At 48.6% G+C, this 23,551-nt stretch overlaps 1 protein-coding gene across 1 annotated transcript in view; it reads right to left on the minus strand.

Annotated features, from left to right (window-relative positions):
- Positions 1 to 23,551, minus strand: part of LOC125447020 (SH3 and multiple ankyrin repeat domains protein 1-like) — a 241,740-nt gene that overhangs the window by 151,201 nt on the left and 66,988 nt on the right. Inside the window, exons 10-12 of the mRNA XM_059640702.1 lie at positions 20,233 to 20,299; positions 18,152 to 18,410; positions 16,285 to 16,445 (exon numbers count right to left, since the gene is read on the minus strand). Of these exons, the coding sequence (XP_059496685.1) occupies positions 16,285 to 16,445; positions 18,152 to 18,410; positions 20,233 to 20,299 (487 nt within the window). The remainder of the gene's footprint in view (positions 1 to 16,284; positions 16,446 to 18,151; positions 18,411 to 20,232; positions 20,300 to 23,551) is intronic.

Raw genomic sequence — 23,551 nt, forward strand, 5'->3', positions numbered from 1 at the left:
TCAACATGAATCTGACTCCATGCTCCTGTCTGGTTGCCCTGCAAGTGCACTGAATAACCTGTTTGTTCATCACATCATCCCTGCTGTTAGCATTATATACACGGCTGCCTACAGGCAGGAGCCCCTCTTTAAAAAAAAACTCGTTACGCAAATCTCCAGCCAGTTTAGACAGTCCTTTTCTTTTGTCAAGTCTATTTTGGTCTGTTTTCCTTTCATCCCTCCCCAGAAAACATTCTCTGAAGAGCACAGATGACGTCAGTGCAGAGCATGGGCCCCACACCAGGCAGCTGGCTGATTCGGAGAACACACCAGAGCTGCTGAGGAGTTAGTCTTGTGTCACGGCTCACGCTGCACCTTCGCTCAGTCCAGGCTGGAGGTGAGGTGGCCCTTTCAACTCTCTTTCTCTTTGGCATTGCGTACCACGCTATTTGAAAGAACCAGTCCCTGCTGGCTCAGAAGCCTCACAGCACAAGGCACCCTGGGTGCTGTTACCCTTTTCCCTGAAGTCAACCAGATTCTCTGATTTAACAGCCAGCAAAGGGTGAAGGCAGATGGAAACCCTAAACTTATTGATCAGGTGAAACGTTGCCCACTGTCCACTATCACCGCAGTCTTCTTGTCTCCCCACAGCCTGCCCTGAGTGACACATTCGTTCCCATTGAGTCAATATCCTTTCTTGCACCCAAGCGCTGGGTGTCACGGCCGATCAGACAGCACACGTGCAGAGAGACTGCAAGCTAACATTTCAAGTCTGACATGACTCCCCATCTCATTGCCTCTCAGTCGCCTTGTTCCTTGAGCACTGGGGTTCCCTCATGCTGAGCGCTCTGCCCCTCTCAACAATCAATAGCTGCCCCCCTCGGCCTCACAGCCCAGGGTCAGAGTCCCAAGGCCACACCCTCTTGCTATTCTCTGAATTTCCTCACCAAATCAAGCGGGCCATGAGGACAGTGAGTGAGAGGGAGAGCGAGAGAGAGGGAGGAAGAAAGAGGAAGTAAAAGAAAGTCAGCGACACACAGAGAAAGAGACAGACAGGGAAGGAACAGGACAAGATGTAACTATTGTCATGAGGTCCGCCAGGTGGACCTCACAGACTATGAGTTCCATCGTTGGGGCGGATAATCTGGTCTAATCAGGGAGCCCTGGCTGACACAAAAATTGAATGTCAGGGATATTAAGCCCCTGACTCGGTGGGAAGCAGTGTTATTGTCAAAGGCCATGCAGTTATAACTAAAGGGCAATTAGTGATAGGATGCTGGCTTCTGAGGAGTTATTTCATGAGGAAATGAGACAGAGAGAGAAAAACGGCTTTCACTAGCGTAACATCTCCGATAGCCTGAGTATACCCAAATCTTTACAGCCAATGGAACATGTTGAAAGTGTAATTGCGCTGTGAATGTAGGTAACGCAGCCACCTGATTTTCACACAGCGCGCTCCCACAGCCAGCAATCAGACAATGGCCACAATAATCCATCCTGAAGATACTGGTTTGAGGGACAACACTCCTCCTTTTCATTGAAGTGAGGGCTGAGGGAATCGAACACATCCACCTGAGATGACAGGCAGGTTATGGCTGAGCTCATCTCGAGGTCAGCGCCTCCAACAGTGCAGCAGTCCCTTAGCACTGCGCCATGACAGCCAGGTTGGATATGTACACTACTGCCTTGAGTGGGCAAGTTGAACACACCAGCTTCTAACTCAAAAGTTGAGAGGTCTCGTCACTGAGTCAGAGTCATGTACAGCCTGTCCCACCATCTACAAGGCACAAATCAGGAGTGTAATGGAATACTCCCCACATGCCTGGATGGGTAAAGCTCCAACAACACTCAAGAAGCTTGACACCATCCAGAACAAAGCAGCCGCTTGATTGACACCACATCCACAAATAACCTCTCGCTCCACCACCAACGCTCAGCAGCAGCGGGATGCACTATCTACAGATCCTCACACAGCACCTTCCAAACCTACAACCACTTCCAACTTGAAGGACATGGGCAGCAGATATACGGGAATGCCATCCCCTGCAAGTTCCCCTCTAAGCCGCTCACTGTCTCGACTTGGAAATATATCGCCGTTCTTTCACAGTTGCTGGGTCAAAATCTTTGAATTTCCTCCCTAATGGCATTGTGGGTCAACCCACAGCAGCAAGACTGCAGTGGCTCATGAAGGCAGTTCGCTCCCAACTTCTCAAGGGCAACTAGGGACGGTCAAGAAATGCTGGCCCAGCCAGCCACACCCACATCCCACAGGAGAATTTGAAAAAGTACGAAGGGAAGAAGATTCTATCTGTGCACTTGGTCTGTAGCCTGTCAATCATGTTTCGTCACAATTACACCTTTTTAATATTGAAATGCACAGATCAGAAGCATTGCAGTGAAAATGACACTATTTTAAGGTGTGATTGAAGGTAATTTATATATGCCTGTACATTTATCATATAATACAATGGTTACTTTGTTTTTTTGTTTGTGTAAAGACCTTTCCAACTGTAACATATTTACAGCTTTGTTTGAATTTGTTCTTAATGAATAACAGAATATTCTTTCAGCCTCATCCCTCAGTGAATAAGAACCATGTTAGCCAACACTTGTCACTGTGTCTTCCTAGATATAAAATTATTCGTTCATTCATTCAGTAAAAATTAAACATCTGATCTGTGAACCCAGGTTTCATTCTGGGATGTGACAGGTCCAATATTAGCATCAGCTGGGATTACAACAAAAATAAGTTGTGTCCTTTCTGACACAAAGATAATGTTCAACTGGGAAGGTTAACAACAGAAAATCAGACACAATGGGAAAACTCCACATTTCTCACAGGTAGGAGGTACTGTTTTACTCAGTGGCAGCAGAGACAGTGAGCAAAAGGGATTAAAATGGTAGGAAACCGTTTTACTAGGTAGAGGAGTATAGAAAGAGACAGGTGCAGAGACAGAGAGATGGAGAGAGAATACAAGCAGTAGAAGGACGAAAGAAATAACCTAAGTACATTTATATATCATTGCTTGGCAACACAAAACTTATGTATTGCTGAAAAAGAGATACATTTTGTTGAAGCTTTTCATTTTGCACTCATCAGGACACTTTGCAAGAATGTCAAATTTCAAAAGGGAATGACAATTCATACCGCACAGGGAAAGGATGCTGATTGGTTGGCAAGTTCGACTAATTGCTTGAGGCATTGTCATGGAGAACTATTGTCCTCTACAATTACATTTAATTCACTACATTTGTAATGGAATGCCTGAACCTGTTCCTTTTCCCCAGATAATAGGTCCCCGCACATGAGCACATAGCTTCTTATAAGCACATGTGAGCCGCATGGAACTTCAAACGGTTGTTGGTTGCATTTACATAGAACACTGTCACATCAATCAATAAGTCTCAAAGACAATGTGTTACTTTAGTGGAAGAAATAGTTTTTCTAAATTCATTGTGGGGATGCCATGTCATTTCTAGGCCCAGCATTTTTTGACGATCCCAGAGGACTGTTAAGAGACAGGGATTCTCTCATCTGTCAAGAACTGTTAAGAGGGACTCTCTGGTGATTTACCATCACATGGATGTGGGTCTGGAGTCACACGCAGGCCAGATCCGGTAAGGGCTGCAGATTTCCCTCCCGACAGGACATTAGTGAACCAGATGGATTTATTACAACAATCAACAATGGCTTTTACTATTCCAGATTTGATTTTCACTGAATTCAAATTCACTACCTGCCATGGTGGGATTCGAACTCATGTCCTCACATTATTAGCCAGACTCTCACTAATTCCGTTATACCCTCTCTAGACATGAACTGTATTTAATGCTTTTCATTAACATTGGGTACCTGAAATGTGCCGGAAAGACCCTGGAGCAGACTGTTAGCTCAGTTGGGTGAGCGGCTGCTCTGTGAGGCATAGTGATGCCAGTGCTGTGGGCTCAATTCCTGCATCAGCTGAGGTTACCGTGAGGCAGTCTCCTTCTCAACCCCCACCGACTGCCTGCGTGCGGTGACCCTCAGATTAAACCACCTACTAATCAAGATAATAAAATGTGAGGCTGGATGAACACAGCAGGCCAGGCAGCATCTCAGGAGCACAAAAGCTGACGTTTCGGGCCTAGACCCTTGATGAAGATGAAGGGTCTAGGCCCGAAACGTCAGCTTTTGTGCTCCTGAGATGCTGCCTGGCCTGCTGTGTTCATCCAGCCTCACATTTTATTATCTTGGAATCTCCAGCATCTGCAGTCCCCATTATCTCTGATACTAATCAAGTCTCTCTAACCAGAAAGCAATCGGATGGTAAGGTTTTTTATTTTGTTCATTCATGGGAATTATTGACTACAGCGGCTTTATCTTCACCTTTTTACATCTGGAAGTGTAGTCACTGTTTTAATGTAGGAAATGCCACAGGCAATTTACACACAGCAAGTTCCCACAAACAGGGACGTGCTAATGGCCAAGACTGTTTGTTCAGGTGAGTTTAATTGAGGGACGAATATTGCTGACAACGTTGTGTGGGGGTGGAGGAGATTCCTCGCTGTTCTAAACTACTCCAGTGGATCTTCAAGGTGCGTCAGAGCAAAAGGGGCCTCAGTTCGAATGCTTTCGCTTGAAGGATGGCACTTTTGCCAGCATCGTGCTCCAGCGCCACTGCCAGCGAGTGTTGTTATATCGGAAAATGGTCGGATCACAAGAACAGAAACACGGTGAGTGTGTAGAATTCTTAAAAAATTATTCATCAACAATGCGGCTGCATTGCTGGCAAAGTCAGTATTGATTATCAGTGACCAATTACTCCATTCAAGGTGATGAATGGACCTTTATGTTTCAGTTGTTGTCATCGGTTAGAAATTTGCGAGATAGTTGGTCAAAGATTGATCAGACTGGGGCAGGGATGCTGATCAGACCACAATACAGTGTAGAGCTCCGATCGCCTTATTTAAGAAAAGATTTAATTATATGGAAAGCAGTGCAGCAGAGGTACACTTGACCGATTCCTGGGATGAGGGGGTTGTCTTTGGAGAAAAAATTAATAGGATGGATGTGTATTCATTGGCATTTAGAAGAATGAGAATCTTATTGAAACATACAAGGCCTGAGGAGGTTGTGTCAGCATGAATGCATAAATTTCTCCTGGTGGGAGAGACTAGGGGACACAGTTCCAAGATTAGGGACCTCCTATTTAGGGTGGGGGCCTCTCTAAGACTGTCATGAGTCTGGGGAATTCTCTTCCCCAGACAACAATAAGAGACAGGGTCAGGGGAGATTTGTAAGGCAGTGGTCTACAAATTCTGGATGAGCAAGGGAATGCAGGAGTCATGGGTGGGTGGGACAGGAGAGCTGATCACCTGTAATCTTATCCAATTACAGAGCAGGCCCAAAGGGCTGAATGGCCTTCTTTTGCTGTTATGGATAGAAACCTGTCAATCCTGAAGAACGTTCGTGAATCAGTTGGAGCTACTGGTTTCTCACTTCAAAATTTATTGGGAAACTGAAGCCAAGTTTCCCAAAGTGCCCTGGCAGGTATATAACATGTTGGAAATCTGAGCCCTACCCTGGATCAGAAGGCCTGCATTCAATTCCCACCTGCTCCAGAGGTGTGAAAAGTAGGTTAAATAAAAGTTAAAGGATAAAATGGGGGCCCTCTTGTGGCACAGTGGTATTGTCCCTACGCCCTAGACAGGGAGGCTGGGATTCAAGTCCCACCTGCTCCAGAGGTGTGTAATAACATCTCTGAACAGGTTGGTAACAGTAACAAATTCACCAATGCAACTGCGACACAAACACCCAACCAAACAGCCAACCAAATGAAGGTGACCAGTCAGGCTGGCCATGTGGCTCATTTATCACTGGATGGAAAGGATGTATATTCATAACAGAATATAATCAATGAACGTACAGACCATCTGTGGAGCGAGAGAAACGGCTAACGTTCTGAGTCCAGTATGGCTCCTCTTCAGAACTTCGCCATACTGGGCTCAAAATGCTAACTCCGTTTCTCTCTTCACAAATGCTGCCGGACCTGCTGAGTTTCTCCAGCATCCTCTGTGTTTGTTTCACATTTACAGCATCCACAGTATTTTGTCTTCATCTGAAAACAGTCACTTTTTAAAAAATTACCTACAGATTTCCCCGACTACGCCACAGCAATGCCTCAACCAATTAGAGCTGACTTACCGACAAATCAGCACCCTTCTCCCCTGTGGTATAAATTGTTGTGATCATCTGAAATTTGGTATTCTTGCACGGGTCCTGATGAGGCCAAGGTGTAAAGCAAAGGGAGCACATCGCCAATGGACTGAATGGACCCAACGGGCATCGCTGAGGAGAAATATTCAGCAGGACTCAAGTGAGGACAGAAAAGCAGGACATGGCCATTCAGCCCCTCAAGCCTGTTCTACTGTTTGGTTAAATTATGGCAGATCTGCATTTTAACTTCATATACTCACCTTGGTCCCATCACCCTGATTAGGCTGACCTCATGATAACCTAACAATCTCAGCTTTGAAACTTGCAATTAATCCAAAATTTCAACATTTCCAGGGATAGAATTCCAGAAATTTCCAGCACCTTACTGTAAAGAATTGGTCCCCAGCATCAAATATGAAATGTTCAGGGTTTAATGTTAAGGTTGTATGCTTTCTTTGCTGCATATGTGACCAGCTGAAATAATTTCTGGCTGTCTCCTTAAACAACAGTCAAACACCTCAATCAAATCACTGCTCCATCATCAATATATATGGCTTGGCAGCAGAAGGGGGCCATTTAGCCCATCGAGTCTGCTCTGCTTTTCAGTAAGATCACAGCTGTTCTGATCACCCTTGGCTTCATTTTCCTGTCTTGAACCCTCAATTCCCTTGCTGATTAAAAATCTGTCTGCCTCAGCCTTGAAAATACTTAATGACCCAGCCTCGACTCTCCTCTGCTGTAATGAAGGGTTAAAAAGAAATTTCTTCCTCATCTTTAATGGACGACCTCTTAGTCTAAGATAATGCCCTCTGCTCCTAGACAGTGGCACAAGGGGAAAAGACACAAGAGATGATGGAAACAAGCCCATTCTATCCGACCTGCTCCCAATATTTAACCCTTTCAGCTCCAGCCATGGCATTTTTCTTTAATTAGTGGCACAACATGCATCTGAGTTATTGGAATAGACTTCAGTTTGTTGTTTGGATGGTATATTTGAAAGTGCAGCATGTCAGCTCACATGTATAATGGACTGCCGGACGAAATGGTAGTTGCAGGTACAGTTACAACATTTAAAAGAGATTCAGATAAGGTCATGGATGGGAAAGGTTGAGAGGGATAGGGACCAGGCACAGGCAAGTGGGACTAGTTTAGTTTGGAAAACTTGGTCAGCATGGACTAGTTGGACTGAAGGGTCTGTTTCTGTGCCCTATGGCTGGATCCAGATGTAGCTGGTATGTGCATGATATCTGGTGGTTAAGTAACCCTTTTCTCTAATCCTTTTGTAGGATGTGGGTATTCTTACCCAACCTTCACTGATTGTCTGCCTCACAGGGCAGTTCAGATTTAGACCCATCACTGGAATGATATGTCAGTCAGATTCAAGCACATTAGCCTGGTTTTCTGGGTCACTGACATTCCCATTACACCACAGTCACCTCCATTCTTAACCACACTACATAGAGCAGGATGAAGAGAGAAGAAAGGGAGGAGAGCGCAGATAGTTGGGGTGTGGGGGTGTGCAAAGGGGTAGGGAAGGGTCAAGAGACAGAGGAGATGAGGAAGGGAGGAAAGAGGCAGTGATGAGCTACTGGAAAAAGACAAGAGAGAGGGGTTTGAGAGAGCGCATGCCAAGTCAGAAATGACAGGCAAATGGGAGTGCAGAAATGTGCCAGAAACAGAGAGAGAGTGTAAGTGTGAGAAATAGAGAGAGCAAAACATGGGAGTAAAGAGGATGCCAAGACAGAAAGTGAGTGGCGGGGGGGGAGAATAAGAGAGACAGGGAGAAAGAGAGAAAGGGAGAGAGGAAAAGAGAGAGGGAGAGAGAAAGAGAGAGGGAAAGGGAAAGAGGGAGAGAAGGAGAGAGAGAAAAGAGAGAGGGGGGAGAGATAGAGGAAGAGAGAAAGAGAGAAAAAAAGGGAAAGAGAGACAGTGAAAGAGTGAGAGAGGGAGAGAAAGAAAGAGAGGAAGAAAGAGAGAGAGGGAGAGAGAGGGGGTGAGGTGGGCAGGGGGAGAAAGAGAGAGAGCAAAAGAAACAAGAGAGAAAAAGAAAGAGAAAAAGAAAAAGGGTGGGGGGAAGAGAGAGAGAGAGATGACAAACGACAGCAGGGGAGTGGGGAGGAGGAGCAGTAGAAACGAAGTGAGTTGTGTTAGTTCAATGTTTTGGGGCCAAAATGCAGGAGACAGTAGAGAAAGGAAGGCAGAGGGATTTACTGCGATCTACTGACAAGGGAGGAGGATTACGGAGAGAAAAGGGAGGTGATAAAACGACAGAGTAAGTGGTTTTGACAGAGTCTCAGAGAGTGACATTAGACTGTATCCTGGGATGCCTGAAATGAGATTGGCAAGAAGGTGAAGTGGATACCAGAGGAGAGGAATAACAAAACCCTAAATATTCCCAGGGGATAGGAAGATAACTAAGCAGCCAGAACATGAATTGAAAAAACTGAAATACAAAATGAGCATTTCTCCACATTTTGACCTTCTCCTCACCTGGCACGAGCTGTGTTCCCATGGCAACAGTTGAACAAAAAGGCCCCAGGATGGCATGAGTTGCTGAAGGTGGATGAAAGGGTTGTGGGGGGGTTTCTATCAACTACACCAGGCAATGCTGATAGGATCAATGGAGGGGGTGGCGCTGGGCCGTTTGAATCTAGCGTTACCATGGCAATCTCCGAGGGTTAATGTTGCCATGACAATCTCCGAGGGTTAATGGCTGCTACACACGCAAAAATGTCGGCTCAAAGGCTTATTCCAACACACCAAGGCCAACAGCAGCTTCTGTGATGCAAACGCTCTGTACAAAGGAGCCCCCACCACCGCTCCCCCCACACACACACACACACACACACACACACACACACACTGCACCCCCCCCCCCCCCCCCCCAAACCCGTCTCCAAACACGCCGAGGCACCACAATGGTGCCCGGCCTGAGCTATGCAGCACTAACTGGAGATTGTAGATCATAGAGGGCACCTTTCCTCCAAATGGCCTTGTCAATTATATCTGGGCTTTTAGCCTGGAGGTTTAACCACACGGCCTCTGACCTCTGCACCCCACCCCACCTGCTTTCCTGTCGTATGGTTGGCCGTGTCCTTGTGATGTTCGCCTTGCCCAGCCAACTGGAAGGCGCCGAGAGATTCTTCGTTCCCGCCCCACCCCCAATGAACACCTCCCCCTTCAGCCCCGCCCCCAACTGGACGGTGCTTTACCATCGGTCACGCGACCGTCTCGCCCCATTGCGAACACTTTCGCCGCCAAGAATCTCAAGATTAAAAAAAAGTTGAAAATGTGCCCACTCTTCTGGCAATCACCCACCAACCCCACTCCCCCAGTCACAAACCTAGAAGCAAAAAAAATAGAAGCAGGAGTAGGCCATTCGGCCCCCTCGAGCCTGCTCCACTGTTCAATCCAATCATGGCTGATTATCAAACTCAACACCTTGTTCTCATTTTCTCCCCAGTGCCTTTAGCCCCCAAAACTAAATCTATCTCCTTCTTGAATACATTCAATGTTTTGGCTTCACCTGGTTTCTGTGGCAGAGAATTTCACAGGCTCACCACTCTCTGCATGAAGACATTTCTCCTCATCTAAGTCCTAAATGGCCTACCCCATATCTTAAACATTGACCCCTAATCCCAGATTCCCTGGTCACTGACCACTAGAATCGCTGCAACGTGGAAGCAGGCCATTTGGCCCCTTGAGTCCACACTGACCCTTTGAAGAACATCCCACCCAAACCTACTCCCCAACTCCATCCCTGCAACAACACATTTCACCACGGCTAACCCAATTAGCTCGCACGTCCCTGGACACTATGGGCAATTTCACACGGCCACTCCACCTAAGCTACACAACTTTGGACTGTAGGGGGTAATCCAGAGCACCCAGAGGAAACCCACGCAAACACATGGAGACAACGACAGTCACCCAAGAGTGGAATTGAACCCGGGCCCCGGCGCTGTGAGGTAGCAATGCTGCCCAGGGACCCAGGTCACTGAGAACATCCTTACTACATTTACCCTGTTGGTCCGGTTATAATTTTGGTTTGTATAAGATCAGACTCCTCATTCTTCTAAACTTCAGTGCATATAGTCCTAACTCATCCAGTCTCTCTCCATTTGGCTATCCCAAAAGGATCTTGGAGATTAATCTTCAGATCCTGGAGTCTCTACATTGGTTCTGGAGAGTTGGAACCCCACTTTCAATGCCAAATAATATGGCGCAGCTCAGGGTCACACCAATGGGACCTTTTGAGTGGTTGGTGGTGAAGTTGGGGTGCTTTGAATGAAGTGTTGGAGCCCTTCCTCATTTCCCTTAGTGTGCTAACTGAAGACCATCTGAGATTCAGGGAAATGATAAGGTGTTGTCATGTTAGCCAGCAAATTTTGACACTGACAGCAGCGTGTTTGTGTGGTCTTGCAGTTGGCCCTCACAGTCGTGGGGCAGAAGGCCGTCGATTCAAGTCCCACTTGATGGGCTTCAGGCCTCTTAGGGAAGGTTGTGCTGTCAAATGTACCATCAGGGGAAATGTTCAACTCAATCTCGCACCCCACCTGGCCTTTTCAGGTAGACTAACCCCACTGAGGTGGGCTGCTCCAAATCTCTGCTACGTTTATTCAAACTCATACCAAAGCTGAATCGCCCTGACCTACAGGAACTCTGTGTCCTCTCATGCCTAGCCTTTAAAATCTCACCCGCTGGTGCATGGTCTGTCTCACCTGTCCCTATCTCAGTTGGCACTGCCGGCTTTTCTGAGCCTCTGAGATCCCTGAACTCTTCCACTGCTTATTTGTTGCACACCCTCAGATTTCCCTCACCCTGCCACTAGGCCCCATGCCTTCAGCTGCCTGGGTCCCTACTTCTCTACGTTACTCTTAGCCTTTAAGATGTGCCTTACAGTGTGTCCCTTTAACCCAGTCTTTTTGTCGACTATTCTAATACCGTCTTTGCCCCCATCTCAAATTTTGTCTGCTCCCATTCGTACAAAAAGCCTAGAGCCCAGGCATTTGATGCCATTAAAGGGCACTATGTAAATGCAATCCTGCAAAACAATCCCATGGCCTGTCACCACCAACACTCCCAAGGTTGCCCTGGTGATGGTGGGATCGTCCCAGGAACAAGGTGGCTGACTTTTGGAATGATGGAGAAGCAATGGGAGAATCGCCCGCACGTTTCTGCCATCAGAACTAGCCCCAGGCCACAAAGCTCCTCATAATCACCCTCACCCCCAGTCCTAAGTGGATCTGAGGTGCAAAAACCAGGACGGTACTGTCCTCAGGACCACCACCTCGCTGCCCAGTAAAACCCAATGGGTTAGCACCCCCTAGGCAGGAGGGCTGAAGAGCAGTGCGTCCGATGGGCCCTGGCAGAGGCTGAGGCATGTCGGAGACAGTGGGGGTGCCTCCAAAGGGAGGGGCTCTCTGAAGCATTGTGCAGCTTCAGAAATGAAAAGAGTTTGGGCTGGAGGGCAGAAACACTCTCCCCCCAGCTCCCTGCCCCATCTCTCCCCCCACTCCTTAAGATAAACAGGATGGTAGCCTGATAGGCAATACTGTCTACCAGGAATCAACATTTCAGTGAAGGCTGGCCTATCCTTGATGGGTCACACTTCACAATAAAATTTCACTCTGCATCTAACCCTGTGCTGTCCCTGTCCTGGGCATGTTTTGACGGGGATAGTCTGGAAGGAGCTTTAGTCTGTATCTGCCAAAGCCATGATCACATTAAATGGTGCAGCAGATTTGAAGGGCTGAAAGGCCTACTGCAGCTCCTATTGTCTTTGTTGTTATGTGTCTCTCACTCTCTGAAGGTCAGAACTGAAACACGACCGCAATCTCTCAATCCTCCTCTCTCTTAGGTAGACAGTTATATTGACTGGTGGCTCTCTCTCTCGCTCATACAAATAGTTCTACTCTGACTGGAGTCTCTCATGGTGATTCCTGTACTCTAATTAGACTCTCACAGTCCCATTTCTCTCTCTTTCAGGGAGATATCTGTACACTGACTAGTGTATCTCAGTCCCTTCTCTCTCTCAGGGAAATATCTGTACACTGGCTAGTGTCTCTCAGTCCCTTCTCTCTCTCAGGGAGATATCTGTACACTGGCTAGTGTCTCTCAGTCCCTTCTCTCTCTCAGGGAAATATCTGTACACTGACTGGTGTCTCTCAGTCCCTTCGCTCTCTCAGGGAGATATCTGTACACTGGCTAGTGTCTCTCAGTCCCTTCGCTCTCTCAGGGAGATATTTGTACACTGACTGGTGTCTCTCAGCACCCCCTCTCTCAGGAAGATAACAATACACTGACTAGTGTCTATCAGCTTCCACCCCCACCCCCCCAACTTTCTGGAGTTACATGCGTAGAGACTGTTGAAGCCTGATTCCCAAGGATCCCTCAATTCCATGCTTGTGCCTTTGAGAATGACAAAATGGTCCTATTCTAAGCTCCTGTATTCACTCTGAGGTAAACTCAACAAAATCGAAGAAATGTGCTCTTTAAAAGAGAAGCTGTGGATGTCCTTTGATTCAAATTGTGACAGAACTGAGAAACAGCAGAAAATTGAACAAGGGAGGGGCCCTCATGAAAGAGAGCTGCAGGGAGAAACGGGGATAAGAGGTATTGTTTGAGGAGAAAATAAATAAACCATGAAAGAAAATGGACAGACAGAAGAGATGGAGGTGGAAAATTGACAGTGAATAAAAGTGGTGAAAGATAAAGAGATAGAGGCAGTGTGAGAGGGATGGAGAGGAAGTGAAGGGGGAGGATCGGAAGAGGCAAAGAAAGGGGAAGATGAAAAGAATGTGAGTAATGGAGGAGATAGAAAGATGGAGAGAGAGAAATGGGGAAAGAGAAATGGGGAGAGAGATAGGGAGACAGAGATGGGGGAGAGAGATAGGGTTGAGAAGGGTAGGCATATAGGAATGGGGGAGGGGAGAGAGAGAGAGAGAGAGACAGTTAGAGAGAGAGAGAAGGGGAGATAAAACACTGGGCTCAAAACGTTAACTCTGCTTTCTCTCCACAGATGCTGCCAGACCTGCTGACGTTTTCCAACAATTTCTGTTTTTGTGGAGAGATAGATAGTTGAGGAGAGAGGGAGACATGGGGAGAGAGGGAGATGAGAGTGAGAGGGTGTCAGAGGTAGAGAGGGTGGTAGAGGGAGCTATGAGGAGCGAGGGAGTGGGAGACGAGGGAGAGAGGGAGATAGGGGAGAGACAGATAAGGGGTGAGAGGGAGAGAGGGAGAAAGGGGTGGAGGGAGATATGGGGAGAGAGGAAGATACAGGGAGAGAGGGAGATAGGTGGAGAAAAGGAGATGGGGGACAGAGGGAGATGAGGGTGAGAAGGAGATGGGGGAGTGAAGGAGATGGGGGAGAGAAGGAGATGGGGGAGTGAAGGAGATGGGGGAGTGAAGGAGATGGGGGAGTGAAGGAGATGGGGTTGTCAGAGGGACAAAGCGAGACAGGGAGATAGAGTGAGAGAGAGAGAGAGATACAGAGAAATAGGGAGACAGAGAGAGTGATTGGACGAGAGAGTCAAAGTGAGTAAAGTGAAAGATAAACAGCAGCAAATGTGGATAGATTGAGAAAGTGAAGATGGGATTGGCTAGGCCACAGAGGAAGAGATAAAGCAAAGAAAAGGCATGGGAAATGGGCAGGGTAAAGCTAGGAGGAGACAGAAAGGGGAAATGGTGAGGAAAGGGGGTGGAAAGAGAAAACAAAAATGAGTCACAGCTGCTCCATACATCAATGAGACAGAGAGACTGAGTGAGAGAGAGGGAGAGAGAGACTGAACACAGGACACTGGGGAACCAGAGGAAAGTGCAACACGGAGATTTAGGTCAGAGTTATAAATATCGGCTCACGTGGAGTGAACATGATGCTGGGTAGGACTGTTCGACCAAACATTGCTCACTAGTGTCCAGCATCAGGGCCAGACTGGGTCACCTCGCAGTCACATGCTGGTGGCACATTTTGGCAGAAGTGGTCCGACCGTCTGTACTCAGCCCGTTTCTGTGCCAGGCACTGAAATAGAACAAGGTCAATAGCAAAGGCAGAACTCACCTTCAGCAGCAACGGCCTCCCACCGGGAAAGGTCAGCTCGGCGAGAGGAACTGAGATCGGGAGATATTTCTCAAGTGCAGGAGAGGATAGGAACTGTTCACCCCCAAAACCATGCCCAAATAATCCAAGCAAATGGGTCAATTTTCAGTGAGAGGTGGGCCAGCATTAATTGCCCACCTTAACTGACCCTTGAACTGGGAGGCTCGCTCAGGCCTTCAGAGGGTGGCTAAGAGGCCCATTGCTGTGGGTCTGGAGTCACATGTAGGCTAGAGCGGGTAAGAACGGCAGATGTTATTCACTCATGGGCCGTAGGCATTGCTGCCATTGTTATTCCTGAAAAGGACATGAGAGAACCAGGTGGGTTTTTACCACAATGGTGGATAGTTGGCATGGTCGCCGTGACTAAAACCAGCCCCATCTTCCAGATGTTTCCATTCAGTTTAAATTCCACCAGCTGCTCGGGTAGGATTTGGAACACAATCTTGCCACAACATCAAACTATGTCGCCATCTACCCGCACTCTCCCGAGTGCCGCCGGCCCTCACAGTTTGGCGGAACACACTTTCCCTGGAGGCAAGCCAAGTCAGACATCGAATGCTGAACAAAAAGCCATTCGGCCCATCAAGGTCAATGCTGGGGCCTCCTTGATAGAACAATCTGTGTTGCGAAATCCAAACGCACGGGGGGAAAGCCATGCACCTTTCTAACTATTCAGCTGGAGAGGCACCGTCACACACAGCCTGACTGTCTCAGTGAGAGCCATTACCTTTCCCACCCTCCCTGTGCCCTACTAACTCTGGGAAGGTTAGGGCCCTGGGGCATCTTGAGTAGACCTTAGTGGGACAGCGGTCCGCACAGACCCACAGGGTGGGTCACAGACGTTCCTGAGTCATGCATGCTCAACCTCACACAGTCCACCGGAGAATTGAGAGACCAAGGATAGTGTAAAATATGGTTACAGTTCCTCCAAACAAGGTAACACATCATCTGAGGAACAACAGGAGGCCATTCAACCCATTGCCCTACTCATGCGTTTCCCCAAAACCCCATCAATTTCAGTATCAGGAGGCTTCCAGTAAAGAAGATTTGGTCACTGAAATGGTAATTTGAAAGGCTCAGGCTAAAGGGCAAATGGGTTCAAATCTTATTCCTGCGGCCAAGGAAGTTTAAATTCAAACAATATTTCTGGAGTTGAAGGCTTGTCTCGGGGTGGGGCGGGGAACCATCACTGACTGGACCTTTTAGGAAAAACCTGCACCCAAAGGCTCCCCTTCGCCTAGACCCCCCCGACCCCCCACCTCCCCCCACCCTCCTGCCCCCAACAGATTAAAACAAAATCACGGAGTGAGCACAGAGTAAATTACCTGCACTCGAAGGGTTAAACTCTGAGAACAGACGGTACAAGGTGGAGTTGCAATCTGCAAAGTTGCTGTCAGAGCTCCCAGGACTGGGAGGGTAGAGGAGAGACGATTCCCACCGGCTACTGACTCTGGGAATAGGCTAGGAATTTGAGCTACACCTCTCAGGAGGAAAATTCACAACTTTTTCCACAAACAACAACAGAGGGGAGGTCACAGTGGCTCAATGGTTGGCACTGCTGCCTCTCAGCACCAGGGACCTGGGTCGATTCCAGCCTCGGGGGACTCTCCGTGTGGAGTCTGCACGTCCTCCCTGTGTCTGAGTGGATTTCACTCCCGCAGTCCGAAGATGGGTGGGTTCGGGTGGATTGGCCGTGCTAAGTTGCCCAGGGATGTGCAGACTAGGTCAGTTAGCCGTGGCAAATGCAGGGTTACAGACACAGGGTGGGATGCTCTTCAGAAGGTCAGCACAGACTCAATGGGCTGATTGGCCTGCTTCTACACTGTAAGGGCTCCACTTTAATTGTTTATTTTAAATGTAACAGATAATGGAGCTATGCAGAGTCCCAGATTGGCTTTGAGTACATTTAGTGACAGAATAAACTTGAGGGGTTGAATGGCCTCCATCCCCCTGCTCCTCTGCCCTTACACACAATGAGAAACTTTGCTAAGCTTTACTTTTCTGCACTAACCTTTGACTTTCTCTCCCTTGTTGAGTTGGATTTCATCCTCTCCCTGTGGCTGGTATGTCTTCACCACCACAAAGACTCGGCCTGGCACGGCAGTGTACAGCCTGCGTTTCGGCCTCCAGCCCAGCGCGCTCCCTGGGTATTCCTTGTTTGGGACGGCGGAGCTGGGAGCAAAGGTAAACATCACTGTCAGTGTCGGAGCCGGTGGGCATCGCATTAATAAATGCAAGTGGGGTCTCACCGTCACACAGGGACGGGCAGAATGGTCCCAACAGGGAGACAAGTAGAAAGGGAGGGAGACAGGGAGAGAGGGGCAGTGACGGGGAGGGAGGGAGAGTGACGGGGAGGGAGGGAGGGAGACTGGGAGGGAGGGAGACAGGGAGAGAAGGAAGGACACAGAGAGGGAGGGAAGGAGTGAGATAGTGAGAGAGGGAAAGAGGGAGACAGGGACGGAGAGAGACAGGGAGGGAGGGAGAGTGATGGGGAGGGAGAGCGTGGCAGGGAGGGAGAGAGACAGGAAGAGAGAGAGACAGCAAGGGAGACAAGCAGAGATACAGGGAGACAGAGAGTGTGGGAGACGGACAGTGTGGGAGACAGAGTGGGTGGGAGACAGGGAGAGGGACAGGGAGGGAGGGAGACAGACAGGGAGAGAGAAAGGCAGAGATACAGGGAGGCAGAGAAGGAGGGAGACAGAGAAGGTGGGAGACAGACAGAGGCAGAGGGAGACAGAAAAGGAGGGAAACAGACAGAGATAGACAGGGACAGAGAAAGGTGGGAGGCAGGGAGGGTGGGAGGCACGGCGAGAGAGAGAGAGAGAGAGAGAGAGAGAGCGAGAGAGACAGAGACAGACAGACAGGCAAGGAGACAGGGAGGGAGACAGACAATTACAAATTGAAGAGATGGGGCAAAATACAGAGAAAAGTGTCCCCAGAGAAGGGATACAGAGAGGGGGGAGATGGGAGGGGTGACAGAGTGTTTGTTGGGGACAGTGTAGAGGAGCTTTATTTTCAGTTTAAAAATGTAGAGGTAGTTGTACTGTGTCCCTAACCCCATGCTGCCCCTGCCCTGGGACTGTTTGATGCGGGACAGTGTAGATAGAGCTTTACCCTGTAGCTAACCCCATGCTGCCCCTGTCCTGGGAGTGTGTGTTGGGGGACAGTGTAGAGGGAGCTTTTCTCTGTATCTAACTCCATGCTGCCTGTCCTGGGAGTGTTTGATGGGGGACAACGTGGAGGAAGCTTTACTCTGTATCTAATCCCATGCTGCCGCTGCTCTGGGAGTGTGTTGAGCAACAGCGTAGAGGAAGCTTTACTCTGTATCTAACCCCATGCTTTTCCTGCTCTGGGACTGTTTGATGGGGGACAATATAGAGGGAGCTTTACTCTGTATCTAACCCCATGCTTTTCCTACCCTGGGACTGTTTGATGGGGGGCAGTGTAGAGGGAGCTTTACTCTGTATCTAACTCCATGCTGCCGCTGCTCTGGGAATGTGTTGAGCAACAGCGTAGAGGAAACTTTACTCTGTATCTAACCCCATGCTGCCCCTGCCCTGGGACCGTTTGATGGGGGACAGTGTAGAGGGAGCTTTACTCTGTATCTAACCCCATGCTGCCCCTGCTCTGGGAGTGTTTAATGGGGGACAGTGTAGAGGAAGCTTTACTCTGTATCTAACCCCGTGCTGCCCCTGCCCTGGGACCGTTTGATGGGGGGCAGTGTAGAGGGAGCTTTACTCTGTATCTAACCCCGTGCTGCCCCTGCCCTGGGACCGTTTGATGGGGGGCAGTGTAGAGGGAGCTTTACTCTGTATCTAACCCCGTGCTGCCCCTGCCCTGGGACCGTTTGATGGGGGGCAGTGTAGAGGGAGCCTTACCTGAGGCGTCCTCGCTGTTTCTTGGGATCCTCGGCCTGCCGGCTGCGAGAGGGCGACCGGCTGCGCCCGCCGCGGGGATTACTGACGCTGCGCAGTGTGCCGTTGGGATTCCTGGGGGCCTGGCCAGTCGGGAAGGACAGCCACTCGGGAATGTTGAGGTTGTTGTCACTGCTGGAGCGTTGCAACATGTGGGGGAGGGTGAGCGCGTTGTGGCCTTCCCTCCGCTGTGGGGCGTAGGTGGGCTTCTCCTTAAAAGGAACTGTCGGGAGGACACAGCTTAGAGAGAGATAGGAACACCACTGTACGGCTGCCAGGGAACAGTGAGAGTTAGCACCTTGGAAACGACAGCATGAAACACAGACACTATCCCGGAATGGGGGTTACAACAACAACTTTCATTCATGTGGCACCTGTGTGTGTGGTTTTAAAAAAAAACAAGAAGCATGATGGTGCCATCGGCCAGACCAGCACTTATTGCCTTTGAACTGATAGGCTTGCTCAAGCCATTTCTGAGAGTGGTTAAAAGTCAACCATGTTGCTGTGTGTCTGGAGTCACATGTAGGCCAGACCAGGTAAGGATGGCAGTTTCCTTCCCTAAAGGACTTTAGTGAACCAGATGGGTTTTTCCTGACAATTGTTATGGTTATCACTACTCTCCCGATTGCAGACTTTTGCTGAATTCTGCCATAATGGGATTCGAACCCAGGTCCCCTGAGGCATTACCTGTATCTCTGGTTTAACAGTCTGATGATAATACTGCTTACCCATCAAGACCCCTTAATTGCAGCTCAGTGCTTAGCACTGCTGCCTCACAGCACCAGGGACCCTGGTTCGATTCCAGCCTTGGGCGACTGTCTGTGCGGAGTTTGCACATTCTCCCCGTGTCTGTGTGGGTTTCCTCCGGGTGCTTCAGTTTCCTCCCACAGTCCAAAGATGTGCAGGCTCGGTGGATTCACCACGGGAAATTGCCTGTAGTGTGCAGGCTAAGTGGGTTAGCTATGAGAAATATGGAGGGTTAGTTCTGGGGGGGATGCGCTTTGGTGTGTCGGTGCAGTCTTAATGGGCTGAATGGTCTCTTTCTGCACTGGAGGGGTTCCATGATCAAATGGATTCAATGACAAAAGGATCCTGATTGGTTAGACATGGAGATTGGTTAATTAAATTCAAACCAGTGGGCTGTGGCAGAGATCGCAGGATGAGAGTTCGGACCTGGGCAATGGAGTGTTGGCGGAAGTCCCACTTTGGACACTTTTGGAATTAATGATCCCAGAGATAGCATAGGTCTCATTTCCGCAGCTCAGAGGTCAGGGAAAGGTCAAACAGGTAAGCGATAAATAGCCAAAGCAATAGTTCATGGCACGCTCCTTCCTCAATCATATCAATCACTGGCCACTTGAGTGTGGGACTTCCAGATAAAGTGATGGTGCCTTCAGCAATTTGGAAAATACAAGTGGGAATTGATGAATTGGCCCACCAAAGATTTTCCAAATCAGAGGCACCGAGGCATTACACATTAGTCCTGAGGGGCTCTGCCCAATGTCACCTGAGCAAAACAAACAGCTCTGCCCTCTGGAAATCTGAAACAAAACCAGAAATTGCTGGAGAAACTCAGCAGGTCTGGCAGCATCTGTGGGGAGAGGGGGGGGGGAGAGAGAGAGAGAGAGAAAGAGAGAGAGAGAGAGAGAGAAAGAGAAAGACAGGTAGCATTTCCAATCCAGTGACCGTCCTTCAATGCAGACTTGAAACGTTGACTCTGCTTTCTTTCCACAGATGCTGCCAGACCTGCTGAGTTTCTCCAGCGTTTTACCGATCTTTGTTCCACGTAAACACCTTGCCACCCTGAATTCCCAAAAGATCTTCAAAACGGGGAAAAAAAGAGAGTTAAATCTGGAGAATTCCCAACTGGAATCTGCGCATGCGACTGGGACACGCGGACGATGGGGCCTACCACACTAAAGCAAAATGAAGCCTCATGACGGATCTAGGTTAGGATTTCAGGGGAGGGGGCGGTCAGGATCAGAATCAGGATCAAGGTTAGGGTTGGGATCCGAGTCACGCACAACTGTCAGTCTCCAACCTACCCACGTCTGAGTCTTTGTGATTCTTGATGAATTCGCCCAGTTCAAAGTTCCCGGCGATAATGGCAACCTAGGCAGAAACAAAGTGAGGCCTTTAGCTACAGGCCTCAACACTGTCACTGACTGGGCCACTGGGAACCCACTTTCTCAGTTCACATACATCCAGTGTTTACACATCAGAGGCATGTGGCACACAACCAAATAACATCTCCCATGTCCCTCAGACCCTGATATCGAATACATCCCAGGCAACAACTTGATTTGATTTACTATTGTCACATGCACCGAGCTACAGTGAAAAGTATTGTGTCGCATGCTATCCAAAATCATATCTCACATAAGTACGTCAGGGTGATAGCGCAGAATGCAGATTACAGTGCTACAGCTACAAAGAAGGTGCAGAGAAAGATCAGCTCTAATATATGAGAGGTTTGTCCATAAATCTGATAACAGTGGGGAAGAAGCTGTTGTTGAATTTGTTAGTACATGTTCGGAAGAGGTTGGAAGAGATTTTAGCCGGGGTGGTGGGGGAGGAATCTTTGATTATGTTGACTGCCTTTCTGAGGCAGCAGGAAGTATAGATGGAGTCATTGGATGGAACTCTTTTACTGCTAGCAGAGGGGCTGAATGGCTTCCTGTTAGTAAACATCAATGATTCAACGTACCCAGGAACTGTATATATGTCACTGTCAGGCCCTGGACTTGCTGTACACTGTAATCTGAGCAGAACTAGGTGTGTGCTGTGACTCACTGGTGATCAAACAGAGCTCTCAGTGCCAGCTTTGACAAGGACTCTTTCAGGGGGTAGGGAAGATGGCCTGACCAGGGCAACAAGCCTGCCAGGTTTGGAGAGTTTTTTAAAAAATCTTTCACAGGATAAGTGCGTCGCTGGCTAGGCCTGGCATTTATTGCCCATCCCTAATTGCCCAGAGGGCAGTTGTGAATCAACCACATTGCTGTGGGTCTGGCGTCACATACGGGCCAGACCAGGTAAGGATGGCTGCTCCCTTCCCTAAAAGATTAATGACCCAGATGGAGAGCGGTCTGTGAAAGCCAAACCGACCGTCTTATTTTCATCCTCCCCTTTAGCCTCCTTTCCCTCCCCTCCAAGAATAAACCCACTCCCAAGGAAGAAGCAAGGCACGAACTTATCTCCTAATGGAAGGACACCCTCCCAGCTAGGCCTCGGCCAGATACTACCAGTCAGTTAAGACACACCAGTTTCAAGGTCCCTGACAGGGTGAGGGAGTACAATTACAACATTTAAAAGACATTTGGACAGGGACATTGTTATAAAAGGAAAATGGGCCAAATTGCAGGCCAATGGGACCAGTTCAGTTCGGGAAACTTGGTCAGCATGGACAGGTCAGGCTGAAGGGACTGTTCCTGCGCTGGTTGACTCCATGGTGCTAGGATGGGTCGCTTTTTTCTCCAGAACATCTGAGGCTAAGGGGTTTATAAAATCATGAGGGGCATGGATAGGGTGAATAGCCAAGGTCTTTCTCCCCAGGGTGCAGGGAGTCCAAAACTAAAGGGGTATAGGTATAAGGTGAGAGGGGAAAGATATAAAAGGGGCCTAAGGGGCAACTTCCTCACGCAGAGGGCTGTGCGTGTATGGAACGAGCTGCCAGAGGAAGTGGTGGAGGCTGGTACAATTATAACATTTAAAAGATATCTGGATGGGTACATGAATAGGAAGGGTCTAGAGGGATATGGGCCAAATGCTGGCAAACGGGGCTAGGTTTGGGCTGGAAGATCTGTTTCTGTGCTGTATATGACCCTAAACCCGCTACCTCTTCATTTTGGTTAGCTCAGTTGGCTGGACGGTTGGTTTGAGATGCAGAGCGACACCGACAGCTCCATTAACTCCCCGGCTCAGGCCCACTCCAACCTCCTCATCTTGAGGCCTGGTGTCACGTCAACCCTCGCTGAACCTTACTGCCACTCGTCTCTCTCTCTCTGTGTCTTGAATGGGGCAATAGCCTGTGAGCCTCTGGGACTACGTCATTGTGCACTCACACGGGGTGCGTTACCTCGGCAACGGGCGATCCACCATCTTTGTACCCTCCCACAAGGAGGGAAACAAAATGGGGGAGGCCCAGACAGCTTCAGGGCAGGGGGTGGGGAGTGGGTGGGGAGGAAATACCTAGATTTTAGGGACTGCAGCCCTTGTATAAGCTGAGTCCTTCCTGCACTTCTCAAGGGGAATAAATACTAGGCCTCACCTGCAGAGTTCAGGCTCCATGATGGAACAATCCAAAAAGTAGCTACCTCATTAAACCCACAGAATCTGACCGAGGGAAGAGGTTCTCAAGTGAGACAAGTTGTTTTAATGTCACTAAAAAAAAACCATCCAGTTGGCAGCTAATGGACATTTCTTGGTTAGAGGGGAAAATAAACTCGATAGATGCGGTTCAAAGTGAGGAATGAACATGGCAGACTTAGTAGAGAAGTTACCTCAAGATTTGATTGAAACAGATTGTACCAAAATTAGAAAGTCCCTAAAACAGGGAAGGAAGGGTTGAGAGATGGGAAAAAGTCCCCCAGGGCCCTAGAGCCTGACAAATGCAGGGAAGAAGTGGATGAGGGTGTAGGAACCTCAGTGTCACTAAGTAAAGGACTGGCTGAGGTTGGAATCTCCACTGAGTAAAACATTTCCCAAACTCTGCCTCTCCTCAGAAACTAGGCCAGCTAGATCCAGGGAATGTGTGCTCAAAACACAGCCACATTGTTTTATATCTCAAACTCTGAGGGGACCGCCAACAGCAAATATAAACTACACCAGTTTCGCTAACCTACATTCACACCAATCTAGGTCATACAAAGCAGCACCGATCCAACAACAGAAGTATTTCTGTGTTCAAAACTCTCAGCAATCATTAAAGAACATTCAAATCAGGCCATTCACCCCCTTGAGACTTCCCCACTGTTCAATACAATCATGACTGATCTGATTGTAATTTTGAATCCATTACACATACCCCGATGGCATTTCAAACTCGGGTTCAGCAAGAAGAGGAATATTAAATGTGTTGTTTGGTGCCTAGAGGCTGTGTTAATGGCAGGAGAAATAACCATTTTGCCAGCGGGAACCATAGTGTTGTTCCAGCAGGTTGGCCTTGAGAGTAGATCTAACAGCACCCTTGTAGATCTCCATGAAGTGATGGAGAAGTGTGTGTCAATGTAGGGAGTGTGTGTCAATGTAGGGAGTGTGTGTATATGTAGGGAGTGTGTGTCAATGCAGGGAGTGTGTGTCAATGTAGGGAGTGTGTGTATATGTAGGGAGTGTGTGTCAATGCAGGGAGTGTGTGTCAATGTAGGG

The sequence above is a fragment of the Stegostoma tigrinum genome, chromosome 38 (genome assembly GCF_030684315.1).
Source record: "Stegostoma tigrinum isolate sSteTig4 chromosome 38, sSteTig4.hap1, whole genome shotgun sequence".
Classification (NCBI taxonomy): Eukaryota; Metazoa; Chordata; class Chondrichthyes; order Orectolobiformes; family Stegostomatidae; genus Stegostoma; species Stegostoma tigrinum.